Source organism: Acinonyx jubatus, chromosome B4, assembly GCF_027475565.1.
Source record: "Acinonyx jubatus isolate Ajub_Pintada_27869175 chromosome B4, VMU_Ajub_asm_v1.0, whole genome shotgun sequence".
NCBI lineage: Eukaryota > Metazoa > Chordata > Mammalia > Carnivora > Felidae > Acinonyx > Acinonyx jubatus.
Window position 1 is genome coordinate 30,545,289 of NC_069387.1, and position 19,252 is coordinate 30,564,540.

General features: G+C 35.6%; 1 protein-coding gene across 25 annotated transcripts in view; it reads right to left on the reverse strand.

Annotated features, from left to right (window-relative positions):
• Positions 1 to 19,252, reverse strand: part of PARD3 (par-3 family cell polarity regulator) — a 665,533-nt gene that overhangs the window by 148,741 nt on the left and 497,540 nt on the right. For all 25 annotated transcript variants that reach the window (XM_027073800.2, XM_027073806.2, XM_027073797.2 and 22 more), the window contains one exon: positions 5,581 to 5,823. In XM_027073800.2, the coding sequence (XP_026929601.1) occupies positions 5,581 to 5,823 (243 nt within the window). The remainder of the gene's footprint in view (positions 1 to 5,580; positions 5,824 to 19,252) is intronic.

Below are 19,252 nucleotides of genomic sequence, written 5' to 3' on the forward strand. Positions count from 1 at the left end.
CTCTCAAATAAGCCATTTTTACAGTACCCAGCACTTATAAGTACTTACATTGAAGAAGGACTCATTCAGCAATGGCTTATACTGAACCCAGGAAGTCCTAATTTAAGGAGAAACTGTTCATGATGTGATGTATAGAGAATACTTAGAGACCAAGCTACTCAATGACTAAAGTGGTATAAGCAGAGGTACGTGCACACACTTTTGCACGTATGTTACGTATAAGGAATAAAACTTAGGTCAATTCATTTCAGTGACATTCTTTGCTTGTTCCTGCAACCAGGAGGGGATGCTGTGCTTTCCTGAGGAAACGCCCATTTCCTAAAAGCAATAGCAACATTAAACATTTAAATAGGGCTTACAGTGGAGTAGGCATAGTGCTAAATGCTTTATATGCATTAACAGACTTAGTCCTCCATAAGCCTGGTAAAGTAAGTGTCATTATTATCCCCACTTCACAGATGAGGAGAATGAAGCATAGAGTTTATACAGCTGATGGTAGATGAACCAGAACCAAACTTGGGCAGTGTGCCCCATAGTTCAGGCTCTTATATGTTACATTCTACCACCTCCTACTCTATAATAGGATTGTTGATAGAGGTTAGGAGTTGCCAGGAGATAATGGTGTATCAGAGTGAAGAAGGATGTCTGCCAGCAGACATTTGATTGATAAAGTTTATTTAAGTAGAGGCTAAATAAAATGAAAAGTAGAAGAGCTAATTGAGCATCAGTGGACACTTTTGCCCACTACTTATTTTCACAAAGTACTATGGAAATGAATTGACCAGGGGATAGTCCTCCAATAGATAGCCTTGATCTAAGGGTGATCATTCCCTTTGGGCTCTTGTGTGTAACTTACTAGACTCAGAATGCTATTTGGCTCCATGAAACAGAACCTTGATGGAGGGTGACTTAAATGAGGGGCTCAGTTATACAGGTGACAAAAAGGGTGGGCATGCTAGGACTAGAACAGTGTTTCAAGGGGCCAGGTTGCGTCTCTCTTCCTCCACATGGCCATCATCCTCAAGAGTGTTAGATAAACCCCACTTTGGAGCGTTCATTCAAGTTCTAGGCAGGAAGAAGGGAAAATGGCAAAGGGAAAAAGCTGAGTTGATTCCACTTTTTTCCAAAAAAAAAACCAAAAAACCAAAAAACTGCTTTATAGAAAGTTCCAGCTTAGATCCACTTCGAACTCATTTGCCAGAATGTCACATGATCACCTTTCACTGCAAAGGAGCCTGGGAAATTGAATTCTTATCTGGGCACACTGCCAGCCTGAACAAAATTGGGATTCTATTAAGTAAAGAGGAGGGGAAGAATAGGTATTGGTGAGGCAGGTAGAATGTCTTCCACAGTGGAGAGAAATGTATCAGAAAGCACTGGATCGGACTCTCAAGTACTCTAGCCAGCTGAAGATACAATGACCAACAGGAAATACAATCTTGCCAAACAAATAAAGCATCATGAATCATTTACATGGCTAAATCTTTGAGGCCCCTGGTTATAATCAGGATAAAATGTAACTACACCACTGTTTTTGTGATTTTAAGCCTTGTTATTCATATAAAACAGAAGGGAGGGGTTGGCTTCTCTTTAGCAGCAATCCAATATGAAAAGGCCATTAATAAAAAGGCATTTATAAAAAGTAGTAAAAATGACACTGTAACCAACACATATAGTCAGATGATAGTTCATGTGTGAATCAAATTAAACAAGCATAGAAATATTTCCAGATGTAGTATGAAGGTACCTTGTAAAAGAAGCATTTTATAAATAATATGTGGAAATTGAAAAAATATCCTATTTTGTCATCAAATTCACAGCATTTAATGAATTATCCCTGGCTATTTCCATGCAGAACTATCAGATCCACATTTCTGACTATAAGATCAAAACAAAATGATTAAGCAATGAAACTCAGAATACTGCTTTCTTACTGAACAATCAAAATCCCAGAAATACATGCAGGCTACACTTCAGATTGTCGACTGACTACTATACTCCCACAAAATCCAAAAATTTGAATAGTAAAGTTGCACCGGTTCACCAATTGGATATTTTGGTGAAATCCAGTGAACTGATGGGAGTTTCTTTATTGGCTATATTCTTTGTACAGGAAATACACTCTGAAGAGTTTCAAGTTTTATGATTTCATTCAAATGATTATTTTTAAATTAATATAATCATTTCTAGATCGTCTTATAAGTGTATTATTTCACTGTCTGGATTTAAGTCAACAAACGTGAAGGCACCAAGAGATGGTTTTTTCACTGTCTCAAATTACTGATACTTAAAAGAAGGTTGGACTTCAGGCGTAATTGATTCAATGATGCACCATACAGGCCAAAGGTAGCTGGGTACACACACGCATAAGAACTGCAGAAATTTTGCTGAGGAAAGAGACAGGGGAATGGAGTCAGCCCTGGGCTTGTGGGGGTAGACAAGCAAACCCAAATGAACCTGCCATGGAGCAGCCACGACCGTATTAATGATTTGTGCAAGAGTTTGGATTTTAAAACACATTATTGGTCACATTAAATTAATGTTGTTCATTTGAATGTAATGGTTTTGCTGTTTTGTTTGTATTTAATTTGTAAAGATGTTTGGTTTTATAGTTGTATAATGGCTGTAAACAGAAGGAGTTTAGTCCTATTTTATTTTTATACATATTTAAGTAACATTATAATCAAAACTATTTAATTCTGTACTGCAGAATGAAGAGATTGTCCTTTAAAAAGAGTCTCTATACTACTCAAGTCTGGGAAACACTTTTAAACCACTTTATTTCTGACAGAAAAAGACAATGGAGGTGATACCATTATTTCCAAGCCAAATTCATACTCTGTGACTGGTTGGTAAAGATGTACTTTACAGGTGCAGTAAGTCCCAAGTTCTTGTATTACTAATATAATTTCATAATGGTGTTTGATGGACATCTTGTCCTCTGCAAAAATAAGAATTGCAGAAAACTAAAAAGTTTCTGTGATCCTTTTTAAAGAAAACAATAAGTATATCTCTCCTGAGTTGGCAGTGCCTTAGAAATTCTCTAGTCCAATCACCATTTGGGGGCACAGATGCAGAGAACTTAAGGTCCCCAGTGGTACACAGCTGTCAAGGCCATGCATGAGTGAGGCCGAAAGGGGCTTTTGAATATAGTGATATCTATGATGTGATTTCTGAACTGCTCACTGTCTGGTCTGACTCATCCCCAAGACAAAGCGTCCTCTGAAATGTTTTGCCAAGAGGCTTTTTGTTTTTGTTTTTAAAGTTTATTTAGTTATTTTGAGAGAGAAAGTGAGAACATGTGTATCAGTGGGGAAGGCGCAGAGAGAGAGGGAGAGAGAGAATCCTAAGCAGGTTCTGTGCTGTTAGCATGAAGCCCTATGCAGGGCTCAAACTCATGAATCTTGAGATCATGACCTGAGCAGAAAACAAGAGTTGGACACTTAACCAAATGAGCCACCCAGGTGTTCCCCAGTGGCTTTTTGATGGAAATTAGTGAGGAGGCTGAGTTTTAGTGTGGGGTCAGCACGGTGCAGAGCCGAGACCACAGGCAGGGATGCTGAAGCACAGTAGCAAATGGTGCTCTGAGCACATAAGCTCTTTTGAAAATTTGCAGACATCTTCAAGGGAGATTTAGACTCTTGCAGGGCACTGGATTTTAGACTGGGGTTTAAACAATCGTTTCCGGCCCTCAGGGACTGAAGAGATCCCTCCTGACTCCCATCTTCCATGGCAGGTGGGACTCCAAAGCCATGTGAACAAACCACTATAAGAACATCCCCTACTTTACCAGATTTTTAAACTAGATGCAGAAGCTGTTGGGAATGATTCATATTTTTATCAATGATCAATACAACATTAATTTTCTTTCAATTCTTTCGAAAGTTACCAATAAGCAATGCCAGTGTTTCTGCTGCCCTTTCTCCCAAGAAAACACACTCGATGGGACATTCATGGCCTTCAAGTGTGATCTGCCCTTCTACACACAGCTTTTACAAGTACAGCAAAAAAAAAGTAAGAAATTTCTTAAGAAAATGTTACTGTTACTGATAATGAACTTATTCTTTGAATCTTGACACATCAATGTTAGTTAACAAGCACTTTGAATCTTCAAAGTGACAACACCAATGTGGTTTAAATAAACCATAACCTTCCATGTTCACTTATATTACTTACTCATCAGGGTCAACATCAAATAGATTTTCATAAAACAATGAAGAAAACCTAAAATCCAGCCAAAAGAAAGAAAGAGAGAGAAGAGAGAAAGAAAGAAAGAAGGAAAGAAGGAAAGAAGGAAAGAAAGAAAGAAAGAAAAAAAGAAAGAAAGAAAGAAAACAAAAATAATCTGACTAGATAGAGTTTTACCTTAACATCTGCTTCCCCTTTTGCTACTCTTTAAAATGCTTCCTTCTGGGTTTGCTGGAAGCTTACCTGTTATGTTTGCAAACCTCTATTAAAAATAGCTGGAAGTAAATAACTAAAACATAGGCTGCTTGCAAAATGTAGCAGCAAGATAACACGTGTGTGCTACAGATGAAATAATTCCAACTCCTCTGCCGTTTTGCAGAGGTCTATAAAGTGCAGTACCAGAGACCAGCAGCACAGCATCGGACCAGAAAACTTTGTAGAAATGCAAATTTTAGGCACTACTCCATTCCAGGTCTACTGAATCAAAAGTCTGGGGAAGGGTTAAGCAATCTGTGTTTGAAGAAGCCCTCCAGGTCATTCTGATGCAGGCTAACTCTTGAGAACCACACCTTTTAAGTGAAACCTATTTTGAATGTTCAAAGCCTAGCTCCCCTGGAAAGCAATGATTATAAGAAACTATTATAATGCATGATGAGATTAGCTATTGTTTATGACAATAACAGGCATATGTTTCAGTTAAAAATGAATAATTATTTTCTTCATGAACTAAACTTTATAAGGTGTTTGACTATATAAATGGAGAGGCAGAAAAATAGGTTTTTTAAATGTTTCAGAATTTGAAATAATATATAGCCATTAATAAAAATATAGTCAGTTAAATTCTGAAATAAATATGTAGCCGTTAATTGAGAGTCAACATTTCATTCCTTTGTGCTATACTAATATACATAATCACACCTATGATCTGCGGCTATTAACAAGCAATTTGAAGACTGACTATATTAAACATCTCATTCACTAATTCTTTCATAATAGAAAATCATGTTACCAAAAAAAAAAAAATAGGTCCTTTAAATCATAAGTCAAACAAATCACGGCATTCTCCATCTGTTTAATTACCATAACTAGAGGTGCTGTTAGCAACAAAAGGAAATTCAGAATTACAAAGTAAAGGTTAGTTCTCCAGTCTGAGACCATTTTAAGAACAAGATGAAATATGTTGGAATCATTAGAAAAGCTGTCAAAACCTCTGCTCCTCTCCCCATTAGGCTTTGATTTGTGTAAACTCAATATTTTTAGACACAACGGCTTTCTAAAGGCCATTAATAAAAGGCAGCCGTGGTTTGAGAATTGATGAACAATCTACTCCCTTGTCAAAAACTATATAAAAGTTGATTTGGAAGCAATACCTTGATTGCTCCTGCAGCCTACCTGTCTACAGACGAAGGTTTGGAATTCCGTGGCTTCTTCACTTGGGCATACAGAGTATCCATCATATGCCCTTCTCTTGGGCTCTGGGGTCTGGTGTTGAGAGCCACCGAGCCTTCGTAGGAAGACATTCCCCCATACAGCAACTCATCAGTACAACCCAATGTCCGATGAAAATCTTGGATTTCAGCATAGTCACGCTCTCGAGCTTGTCGCTCTCTAAATTCACGAGTTTTGGCTTGAATCCTGTAAAATTAGAACCAAGTTGAAACAAGAGAAACTATGTCTTTTCTAAGAACTGTATATACAGAAATATTCATCAAAATAGGTCATAAAATATATTTTATTTCATGCATCTATAAGAAGATTGATGGTATAAACAATGTTATATACATTTTGGATTGTCAAGGTAACGTCATGCATGCTCTGAAATAATCACTTCAGATAGCTTTTGTTCACGTCAGTAAGGCATAGTCATGGTTTACAACTTCATTTAAATTGTCACTTATTAATTAGTTTAAGAAATTCGCCAGTAACAGATAGTTTTTAGGCACCCACTCGGGTCTTACTCATGAATTTTTTTAAGGCAAGAAGTGATTTTTCTTTTTTTTTATTTTTATTTTTTATTTTTATTTATTTTTTTTTCAACGTTTATTTATTTTTGGGACAGAGAGAGACAGAGCATGAATGGGGGAGGGGCAGAGAGAGAGGGAGACACAGAATCAGAAACAGGCTCCAGGCTCTGAGACATCAGCCCAGAGCCCGACGCGGGGCTTGAACTCACGGACCGCGAGATCGTGACCTGGCTGAAGTCGGACGCTTAACCGACTGCACCACCCAGGCGCCCCAAGAAGTGATTTTTCTTAAAGTTACACACTCACACACATGCTATATATTTATATATTTATGTGTGAGTGCATAATGTATACATCTTACTCATTATAAATATACCGTACACATTCAACATATTACAAAGCCTAAACATAATCCACACCCATAATTTCTCTATTAATGGCAAAAGAAGATCTGTTTAATAACACCAGCTTTGATTTTATGTGATGTATACAGAATTGGCAAATCCTGAGATTAAGGACAAGAAGGCATGCATCCAATCAAATTCTAAAATAAATCTTGAGTGTGTTATAACTAAGAAACAGATCATAAATAACCACTTTTACTGAAGATTGTTTAAATATTTCCTAAGATTTTATTGAGCTACTTGGTAGAAAGGCCTTTTCAACCTATAATATACTGATATAACTTATATCCTAGGTTGATTTCAGCTATCTAAAAATAATTAAACTACTTTCAATAGAATTTTAATGATTTTTGTTGGGAAAAGCATTTCCATTAGATATTTACAAATTTAAATGTATACTTAAAAGTGAAGTCTTATTTATATAAAGTAATATTTTAGACTGTGCTTAACATTTCATGACAAAGTTATTTGTTTTTATCATATCTGATGCAGACCACTGCTAGCATAAATGACATAAATATATATACAAAATAATACAGAAAAGATACAAAAGCCACAGAAAGCATAAAAAATTAAAAAACAAACAAACTATGGACCAATATCCCTCATGAATATAGAATTAAAAATCTTTTGCAAAATATTACCAAGTAGAATTTAGCACTATGTAAAAAAGATTATATAACATGACCAAGTGATGTTTATTGCAGTAATTCAAGGCTGGTCCAACACTCAAAAATCAATCAGTGTAATCCAACCTATTAACAGGCTAAAGAAGAAATCACATGATCATATGAATTGATGCAGAAAAAGCATCTGAAAAAATTCAATACCCAACATGACAGAAGCTCTAAAAAAACTAGTAACAGAGCATAACTAACTTCCTAAACTTGATAAAGAGCATCTACAAAAAACCTATTAGTAACATCATACATTATACATCATGGAGAAAAACTGAATCTTTTTTTGATTTTAAATATTTTATAATGTTTCTTTTTTTGAGAGAGAGAGACAGAACATGAGTGGGGGAGGGGTAGAGAGAGAGGGAGACCCAGAATCCAAAGCAGGCTCCAGGCTCTGAGCTGTCAGCACAGAGCCCAACACAGGACTAGAACCCATGAACCACGAGACCATGACCTGAGCCCAAGTCAGATTCTTAACAAACTGAGCCACCCCGGAGCCCCAAAAACTGAATCTTAAGACGAGGAAAAGGGTAGGGATGTCTGCTCCCCCATAGTGCTGGAAATTCTAGACAGTGCAATCAGCCTAGAAAAAGAAATGGGTGGTACACAGATTGGGAAAAAAGAAATAAAACGATTCTTATTTGTGGATGACATAATGATATATTTGCAGGTCTACATACACAGAAAACCCCAAGAAATCTCAAAGTTTCCTAGAACTAAAGATCGAGTTCAGCAAAGTAACAAGATACATCATTAATACACAAAAATCCATTGTATTTCTATATGCTGTCAATGAACATGGATGCTGAAATTAAGAATATGATGTCATTTACAAGCACTAAAAAATGGAATATATACATAAATATACAGATACACAGATAAACTAAAGTTGGTTTATAGATATGTATAAACATATATAGATAAATCTAACAAAACATGCATACAACTTGTATGCTGAAAACTATACAATGTTGATAAAAAAATCAAAGAAAATCTAAAACATGGAGAGATTTACTGTGATCATGAATCAAAGACTCAACATAGTAAAGAAGTCAATTCTCTCCAAGTTGAAATCCAGGCTTAATATAATTCCTATAAAAACCCCAGGAAGATTCTTGCAGATATAAACAAGATTATTTTCAAATTTATAAAGAAAGAAAAAGGATAGAGTAGCTAAACAATTGTAAAAAAAAAAAAAAAAAGAATAATAAACTGGGAAAAATCACACTTCCTGATTTTGAGATGGAATATAGCCATGGTAATCAAGACTATGTGGTATCTGTGGAGGGACAGATACACAAATCAGAGGAACAGAATAAAGAATCCAGAAATAGCCAAGTATGGCCAACTGATTTCTTTTAATTGTGCAAAATCAATTCAATAGAATAAAGCATTCTTTTCAATAAATAGTGCTGGAACAATTAAATATTCCTACGCAAAAACAAAAACAAAACAAAACAAAAAACAAAGCACCCTGAATTTAAACATCGTACGTTATACAAAATAACCCAAAATGGATTACAAATTTAAATGTAAAAATGTAATACTATAATACTTTAGAAGAAAATCGTCAGGACCTAACACTTGCAGATAATTCTTAGAAATACCAAAAGCATCATCCATAAAAGAAAAGACAAATAAATTCAACGTCACCAAAACTAAAAGCATTTCCTCTCTGAAAGGCTCTAATAGGACAATGAAAAGATAAGTACAGACCAAGAGAAAATATTTGTAAACCACATATTTGACAAAGAAGTCATGTCCAGAATATATAGGGAATACCTAACACTCAACAATGAGAACAACAATCCAATTAGAAGAGCAAAAGACAAGAAGCAATTTATTTCTCTGAAAAGTATATGCTGATAACAAATAAGCAGATAAAAATGTTCAACAACAGCAGCCATTAGGGAAATGCAAATTACGACCAAAATGAGCTACCACTACACACCTATTAGATCAGCTAAAAAAGTGAGAATATGAAATGCTAGCAAGGAGGCAAGGAAACTGCATCTAACATACATTACTGGTGGAAATGTAAAATGGTACCATCAGCTGGAAAACAGTCTCGCAGTTTCTCACAAAACTAGACATACACTTACCATTCCATTCAGCAATTGCACTTCTGGGCATTTATCCCAAAGAAATAGAAACTTAAGTCCATGCAAAGACCTGTACACAATTGTTCATAGACACTTTGTTTCTTATATTCGAAAACAGGAAATAACCAAAATATGCAACAATAAGTGAATGGTCAAGCGAACCAAAGTATATCCTTATCAAAGAGTACCACACAGCAATACAAATGAACAGACTATTAATATACACAGCAACTGGAATCAATCTCAGGGGCATTATTAAACTATGTGGGGGAAAAAAGTCAATCTCAAAGGTCACATGTTATAAGAATTCATTTATATAGCATTCTCAAAATGACAAAATTATAGACATGGTGAACAGAACACAATGGGGTGATGGTGATCACGGTGGGGTTTAGCAATGGTGAGAGCAGGGGGGTGAGTGTGACCATAAAATATTAGTATGAGGAAGATCTTTGCAATGGAATAGTTGTTTCTTAATTGCATGGGTGGTTACATGAACCACACATGTGATTACATGACACAGGACTATGTATACACATGGCACCAATGCCAGTTTCCTGGTTTAGATATTGTACTATAGGCATGTATGATGTAACAGTTTAGGGAAACTGGATAAAGGCTACACAAGACTTCTTTGTACCGTCTTTGCAACTTCCTGTCAATCAAAAATTAATCCAAAATAAAAAGTTTTTAAAAATCCAGAAAGTTGTCACACAGCATTGCAAGCAAAATTTGCATTTTTCTCCCTTGGTTTCTTCTTACGTCAAGGCTATCACCATTATGCCAGTCTTGTTTATCTGAATTTTGGAACTGCTAGGTCATTTTTTTCTAATTTCTTTTATTTCCCGGCTATGAAATGGAAGTACTTAAATTCACCTAGCTTAGTGCTCCTCAACAGGGGTCCAGTGATATTTGAGAAAGGATAATTTGTTATTGTGCACAACTTCTTATCGCTGCATGTCATCAAGCAGTGCCCTCAGACATGGAGGCAAGCAAAAACGCTTCACATTTTCCCAAAACCTCCCTAGAAGGGCCTTATTTCATGAGGTGAAAACCAATAACTTAATTTATAAGAGACTACTGAAAAGTTAAATTTTTTTTAATCAGGAAGTGTCCTAGATTCTAATAAATAAAAGTCCCACAGACATAATACCCATAAGAGAAATAGTAAGTCAAATTCTAATGTCAAATTTAGCTAAATTTATACTAGAATTCTTATTATAGTCTAGTCTACTTATTCATTTAGGAGTGATTATAACAGTCAAGGATGTTATTATAAAGGCTGATTACTACTAACTATTAGATATTCATGATGAAAAGTTCATATAAGTTCAGAGATAATTTTATTCTTTACATCGTACTGTCTTTTTGACTCTGTATTCAGGCAGGAAAAACTACAGAAGAGAGAAATTACTTCTTTCTTCAACTCAATGGGATATTATTTGAAGCTCATTTATGGTCACTTACACTTTACTACTATATGTGATACCATCAGACAATCACCTAACTACAGGTAATATCCAGGGTGACTGGGCATTCACATAAGTCTTGAAGTTTGGGAACCTGTAGAAATTTGGAGGGCTACCATAGATATAAAGCCAAACTCTCCAAATTTTAGGAGAACCCCCTAAAATCAAAGACAGTAATGGATTGGTTTATAAATGAGTGGACCCTATGGTAGCTGAACTTCAGTCCACTGAAAGTAAAGAAAATCCAGCTTACTTATGTTAGAAAATGCAGCCCTGTTAAGAGAAGAAGCCACCAGAAAAAGAGAATGTGAACATTCTCTTTTCAAGGGAAGCACAAAACCTAAATAATCTCCCCAAACTTCTTGCACAATTGTTTCAATATATTATTGATGGGCCCTGGAATTGAATGCTCTTTTGTTCCAAATTACACAGAAACTAATCTTCATTTTGGGACTCAATTTCTATCAAGTCAATTGCTCAGAAGAAGTGCTCAACAGTAGCATGCGGTACTATTCATAAAGCCCAGTCCCATTTGTTTTCTTTTACCCAAATTTGTACATTATTACTAGTTGCCACTAATCATTGAATCCAATAAACATAGTCACGTCTATAGCACCGTCTAAAGGCATTAATTTTTGTCTAAGCTCCAATAACATATGAACTTAACATTTTTATTGTTTATCTTGTCGTCACCAATGAATTTATCCCCAAGCCACAAAAGCTGTTTGCATCCCTCCTTTCTTCCCTGGCGGCTCACACTTGTGACGGAAACCTCAGAATGAAACTGCAGCATACCTGTGGCTCAGGAAGTGGGGCTAGTGCCGCAGCAGGCTAAAGAATCTGGTTACCAGCTTGGACTAACATGCATTTTCAAGTTCATCCTAGGAATCATTGCTAATGAAGCCTGCTGCTGTGCAAATGGCACTGAAAAGTAGATTTTTAAAACCAGGAACACACTATGGTTTGTGAATTGTAGTGACAATTCACAGTCAAATTAACAAATGATTTTCTTTATTATATACTCTTATACTTGAATGTCTTGTTTATTGTAAAGTGAGAAATGGGACTTTGGAACGCAACCATGTTATATTTACATATGATATATTTTCATTGTTTCTGGACAGATTTATATTAGAAAAGAAATATTTGGATCAGGGGAGAAAATATCTTTGGCATCTTAATGAAAATAATATAGTTTCTTAAGGAAACTTAAAAAAAAAAAGACAGTGATTATACTGCAGTTCAGCCTTTAATAGTTCCAGATGGTCAGTGCTATGAAAGGACACCTCTTCTATTCTTTTATCATGACCCTCAGGTCACAAATTATCTCTAAGATGTGAGAGCCATTCGTTTTTCTGAACAGTCAGGTTGTTGTTTAGCATTGTCCCTCCTATTTATCTTGGGCCAAACTTCAGCGATGACAGAAGTAACTGATTAGCCCAAAACTTAGCCAAAGAAATAAATGTCTATTGCTGTAAGTGTTTCAGATAGTCCTTCATAGTTATACAAGGGAACTATTCTGAGAGCAGACAGCCGTAGTGACTGAGTTGATGGGCAACATCATCATGCACTATTTTCCTGCTCTTGAAATATAAACAAAAACAAAACTTTTAAAACTTTGTAAGACTTTTAACAAGTGAAGAATTTATCATATCAGTCTGTGATGTTCGAACATAAATATTCTCACCCTTTTGGTAAAAAAAAAAAAGAAGAAAAGTATCTTCCACTATGATAATGAAATTGCCTTGAACCTGCATAGAAAACAATACACAAAATAATGTAATATACTAAATAAAGTAATAAGGTTAATTTCTTTCCTGCTGTCACTAAATTCATGCTAACAGTCTCTCTACAGCTTGACATCAATTAATGATTTTAATTCTAGACTCTTGTCACAGTGTTCACCACCTTTTTCTCTAATTAAAATGGATGATGCATGATGAAGACACACAAGACTTCTGTTCTTGTAACATTTCTATTCATTAGGATTTTTTGCTTTTACAATAAATGGCTTTTAGCACTAATTGCAGTAGAGTAAGATGAAAATAACTGTTTTATGACTATTAAGTATGGCTTTCGTATATACAGAAAAGGTACAGGCATGAGAATCACTACCAAGTGACCAACTCCTCAGGATGGAAATCAGTGGTCTACTTAAATCCTAAATACGTCACCTTCAATGTAACAAAACTTCGATACATGGAACAACCATGGTGCATTTTTTTGAACACTCCAAGAAATAGAAATTGACCTTTAATAATGTTAATAAAAATGCTGTAAATGTCTACAGAAGATAAAATATACTAATATTAGTTTCCCAAAAAACATTAAAATGAATGTTGCATTGCTACATATCAGATAGTTGTTAAGTATCTTCAAAACAATGTTTAAAACCTTGCAATCAACTCTTTTGGGAAACATTTTATCCCCAACTTATTGGCCTGCCATCCAGAAGCCTCATTCTGGGAACAAAGATCTTTTCCTCACAGTGTTTCCTCTCTCTGAAAATCAGTATTACAGACATTCATCAAATAAAACCTAAATGCATGGCAGAATGAAATTTAAACTACAATATAACTGGAAGGAATGGTTCAGTTTAATAGTAGCTTGTGGTCAACTGAATGAATGCTGTATTTGCCCCTTCAAACACCTCATCAGATGGAAGACTTCAGAAATACTGTGGCTCAACTCCTCAATCCATCAGGCAACCCCACTACATAAATCCCACAACTGGCTCCTCCCAATACAGAAGCTTCCAATTTGGCATCAATGCCAAACTCCGAAGAGAGGGACAATATTCCACTATATTTCTTACTTTGAAAACAGTCATCATTTTAAGTGGGATTTTATCTCTTGGTAATATTGAGGTAAAAGATAACTGAGACGAAAAGACTTCCATATTCTAAATGGGTCCTGAAAAAAAAATTCATGACTAGGACCAACTGTTTTGAAGGTACATTTCCTGTTCAAGGGAAAATGGCAAGTTGCACAAATCCACGGTGGAATCGTACAATAGGTGGGGAAAAGTTAAGCTTCATCCCTTAATACTAAAAGGGAAACGATACCAGTTTTAGAATATTAAGTGGTGGTTCGCCTGGGTGACTCAGCTGGTTGAGCATCCAACTCTTGGTTTTGGCTCACAGTCATGGGATTGAGCGCCACATCCAGCTTTGTGCTGACAGCAGAGCCTGCTTTAGATTCTCTCTCTCTCTCCCTCTGCCCCTCTCCCCTGCTCATGCTCTCTCTCTAAAATAAACATATATATGTATATATGAATATAAGTGCATATTTGAATATATACATATATGTATATATTTGAATATATACATATATACATACACATATATATGTATATACATATGGCTAAAAGTTGAAAAAGAGATAAAAAAAAACAAAAGCATTCATAGAGATACCACAAATGACTAACACAAAACCACAGAATCTAAGGAGTTAGAAGAACACCTCCTTCCTATGAGCCCCTGTGCCTACATATGGGTGTAGAATTTCTCCACTTTGCTAAATACCTAAGTTCTTAAGAACTAGATCTAGACTCCAAATTACCATCTCTGGAGAGTGTTCATTATTAACTCTAGCCTGTCAACCTATTACCTTCCCAAAGCTCTGCAGTTAGCCATTTTCACATTGGTTGTATTGCCGTATATCAATTTTGTAATGTTAACAGACTTAAATCTTTTCTCCCTCTTAACAAAGGTAAGGGATCCCTGAGAGAAGGAAGAACAACATAATACAAAATTTAGACCATCATATGGTATGTGTAACATATTGTGAAACGACAAAAACTTCTTCTTTATGCTGACTAATGAAACACTAGAATAATTTTTCACAAACCAAAACACACACAGTCTTACAGATATTCATCCACTCACATTATGTTCTGACTTTATGAGTAACGAAGCACCTACAGTTATTTCCAACTCAAACAGATGCTGCAATGCCAAATACATCTAAGACGGTTCTCATCAAATACAAAACTGCCTTTTCCTACTCCAGTTATGTTCTCTCAACAAAATCCATTCCAAACACACACATGCACGCACACACACACATACACATGCTCAATATTGGTCTAACTAGTGAACTTCCACATAGTTAATAGACTGTTTAAAATTTTTGTTCACCTGCAACAATAAATTTTTCTAAAAAATGTCTGATGAAACTAATTTCAGTGATTAGAGGTGATTTTTCTGAGGGACTGAAGAGGTCAGAGAAAATATGGAAAATTCTGCTACAGAATAGAAAAATGTAGATTTTCTAAGAGGTTACTTTTTAAAAGTTAAGCTTTGTTCGAATGACAATATGTGATCTAAATGCAAAGATTATCCAGGTTACCTGGGTTCTACGGTCAGAATTCAGGGAGCCTGAATACTAAGTTTGAAGCCAAAATGAGTAAAAATTTCTCTTCTCTTTCAGATACACAGGGAATACACCTATTACTGCTTTATTGATTGTTTCTCCTGTAATTTCACAAACTTTTCATCCATGCACTTTAAACACACTTTACTACTACATTATAATATTTTTAAATGTTAGCTTAAATGTTAACTTCTGCATCTTTTGAAAAGGATCTTACCAACTAAGAAACACCACAAAAAAAGTTTCTATCAAAATTTCAAGCAATTACACAAAGCAGATATTGGAAACAACTGGTAAAACCGAAAAAAGAAATGCCAGTGAATGGGAACCATATGCAGAAATGCCACACAAAGTTGCAAAATGATGCACCGAGAACTGGGTGTAGCACGTGCCGCACATACAGTTTAATGGCCCCAGTACTGGAAACACGAGCTTTTAAGAAGGATTATCTCTTTGAATAATGGAACATTTCTAGCCATATATTTCCTTAGCAGATTTATAAATATCCTTCACATACTGGGAGAATTTCATAAGAAATTCACTTAACTTTTTCATGTCTCCACTAGAATCATTCAGTCCCCTTTAAAATACTTCCAAGAACAACTTACTACATAGATACAGATAAGAATATCAGAACAGAATATCCCTTGCTGAGTAATACAAAATGCAAGCCAGTTAGCATCATATATATAATAGAATGAATAACATATGAAGCAAATATTTCAGAGTTGAGGAATCTGGCCAGATAGTACAGAGATTTCATCTTTCAGACCTTTTTCCTTCTTTCTGTCCTTCCTTCCCATCCATCCATCTGTTCATACAGACTTGACCTTGTTCCAGAAAAAAATTTAACATGGTTTTCTAAGAATGTACAAAAATGCAAAATAAATCAAAATGAAAATAGGTTTAGCTTTTTGAAAGTATGCATGTGTGGAAATACATATTTTATAGGAAATAAATTGGAAAGGCATAGTCTAGTATGTTAACAGTGATGTTATTACAGATAAATTTTTATTTTCCGGGCTTAAATTTATGTTTTTTCTTTCAAATTGTGAATAGATTAAGAATTAGAATACATTAGATTTAGACCTTAAAAAGGTACATGTTTTAAACAGGTAAAAACATGAGGGGAAGAAAACAATGGAAAATGAAAGACAGAACAGAAATAAGATGCGTAAGTAGACAAAACAGAAGCCATGAAATATAGACAGATCACCAACAGTGGTTCTACATTTGCTCATGATTCTGGGAAACAATCAACCTTGAGTTCCACAGTCAGTTAGATGAATGAGCTGGATATGGCTGACCCAGGAGCCAATGGTCTTTGCCAGTATTTCCCAAGTGACTGGATTCTGAGATGTTAGTATTCCACAGAAAACAAAAAGTGAAGGGGGATGTTCTGTGAATAAATGAGTTAGGAAATGATGAATCTCTATTCATATCTTGGTAACTCACAAGGTACATTAACATAATTAGAGTTTTGAGATATAATGGAGTAAAGAAATATGCATCAATTGGCTTAACCAAGTGTTTCTCAAAGAGATTTGCATTGTGGAACCCTTTTTCTACTGCTAAACATTGTTTGGGAAACTCCCACACTACACTGTTCAATATCAACCTTTAAAGCCTAAGGGGAGGTACCACTGGAGCAAAAATACAATAGAAAGCCAAACATTACTTCGGACACTTGGTCACCATAATGGAAGCTAAGTGAGCCTGAAGTTACACAGATCATTTAATTAAATATATTCTATTAGGAGTTTGAAGCCCAATCTTTCTGTGGTGGAAATGAACCAACGGGGGCTTTGTCCCTAGGCACACCTGAAAGACAACCCAATAAGAGGCAGCAAGCACTGAATTCACACCTTGGCTCCAAATACCAATCACTCTGCTTCATTTCCCCAGCTAGCCCAAATGTGGCCAACGGCATCTCTGAAAGGCAAGCAACTAGGTTTAGAGCTTGGAGTCAGAAGTCAAAATAGCACATCATGGGACAAGCTAATTTTACCCTTGGCATTATCCCCAGACTCCCTGCTTCTCAGGAAGAGAGCCTACACATGCAGTCTCAAGTTGCTTGGCAGGGCAGGGCTAGTAGAGACAGAGGACAGATCTATGCTGGGCTCTTCCTATGTGAACAGCATTTATTCAAGACTCCATCTCCCAAGGATGATAGCAGGTAGAAAGGAAAGGGGAGGAAGTTAGCAAAAATGAAATCAAATGTAATCTCAGACCCATGCTCAGAAGAATCTAATTTACTTTAACTATCTAAATAGATCTTAACCTGGTAGGAGAACACATTTGAAATGACATTCATTGTCTTTTCAATTGTTCCATATTTATATCTTGAGTCATATTCAGGCTTCGTGGATGTGTATGGTCAAAAAACTATTTTTTGGATTGGGACATGTCATAACTAATAACTAAAGGATGTCAGGTTTTCTATTTAAAAAAAATTTTTTTTTACATTTATTTATTTTTGAGAGAGAGGGTGAGCTAGTGCACAAGTGGGGGAGGGGCAGAGAGAGAATGAGACGCAGAATCTGAAACAGGATCCAGGCTCTGAGCTGTCAGCACAGAGCCTGATGCGGGGCTTGAACTCCCAAACCGTGACATCATGACCTGAGCAGAAGTCAGATACTTATCCAACTGAGGCGCCCCTGGTTTTCTATTTTCATATGAAATCACCCAAAATAATTTTGGGAATTCAAATAGCTACAGTGGTAAATAATGTTAAAAGAGATGCTTCACTACTAATCCGCAATGAGTAAAGGCTATGATGAGAATATAAGCAGCGGTTTATTTATTTTTATCTATTCCTCCACTCAAATTCTTCCCAAAGAAGTTGCAATTTGCATTCTCCAACAAAGCACTGCCAGTGCCACTGGTCAGAACAGAAAGGACATACAAAAGGTTTGCCTTATCCAAATACCAAACACTAAACGAGCCCCACTTATGTGATTCACTAAGTCTCATGCATTCACTTGCTCTATTACAAGATCCATGAGTTTAAATAAAACATACTTATAAAAACTGTTCCTGAAATACAAAGTCAGAGTATAATAGTTTCCTTAAATTATGAAGCTAATTGATTTTTTTTAATGGACCATTCACTGGTTCCTTGACCCTAAAAGATTTTTATTCTAGGCCTCCTGCACATTGTAAATTCATTATGACCAACCTAGTTCCCAGAAGTATTGCATCATTAGAGGTACAGAGATGGAGATTAAAAGCAAAACTGAAAGTGAACTGTGCCTTAGGCAAATTAATAATACAAGTGAAACCATTATGTAAAAATCATTGTTTGGCTGTAAAAATTTGACTATGCATAATAACAAGTATCTTGGAAAATGGTGATTGAATTCTGCACTGAAACACAGTAACCATCTTAAACTGGAAGAAAAGAATATTTCAAATAAGAACAATGGTACAGGATACATGAAGCTATCCCCTATAGTTGGCATCAAAATAGAAGAGAGGTATAATGTTTCTATTGCTCAGATTGTTCTCTAACAAATCACATATTTGCCTGTGGATAAATCTGAGTACATACATTTAGTTGGTATACGCTCTCTTCCTTTAGGGACAAGAAAGACTTTTAGAATAGAAGTTTATAGTACTGAGCAGTTGAGCACCATATTATATACACTAAGGAATATTGTGTGCCTTGGCCTGACAACAGTGAGCCTATTAATAAGTTTGGGGATCCCAAAATTGAAAAGGATCAAAGAGTCCTAGAAATTAAGAAAATGGAAGGGTTTAAAACAAAACTGGAGAAGTACCAGAAGAAAGAATCTAGACTTGCATCATAAATTAAAAGTCCATACTTTTCCCCCCTTGTATATTTAATGTTCTGAAAAGCTACAAACAGAGAATCAGAGTAACTATCTTAGCCCCAAACCTCAGATATAGGAGAAAGATGACTGGAAAAATATCCAAACATTAATCTCTTGTAAAGAAAACCATCATAGATTATTCTTTCTAGTTCTTTCATTCATTAAGCGTGAGATTGAAAGTACCCTGACTCTAGAACTGTTAGCAAGAATCTGGAATTGAAGGTGCTGGACTCTAATC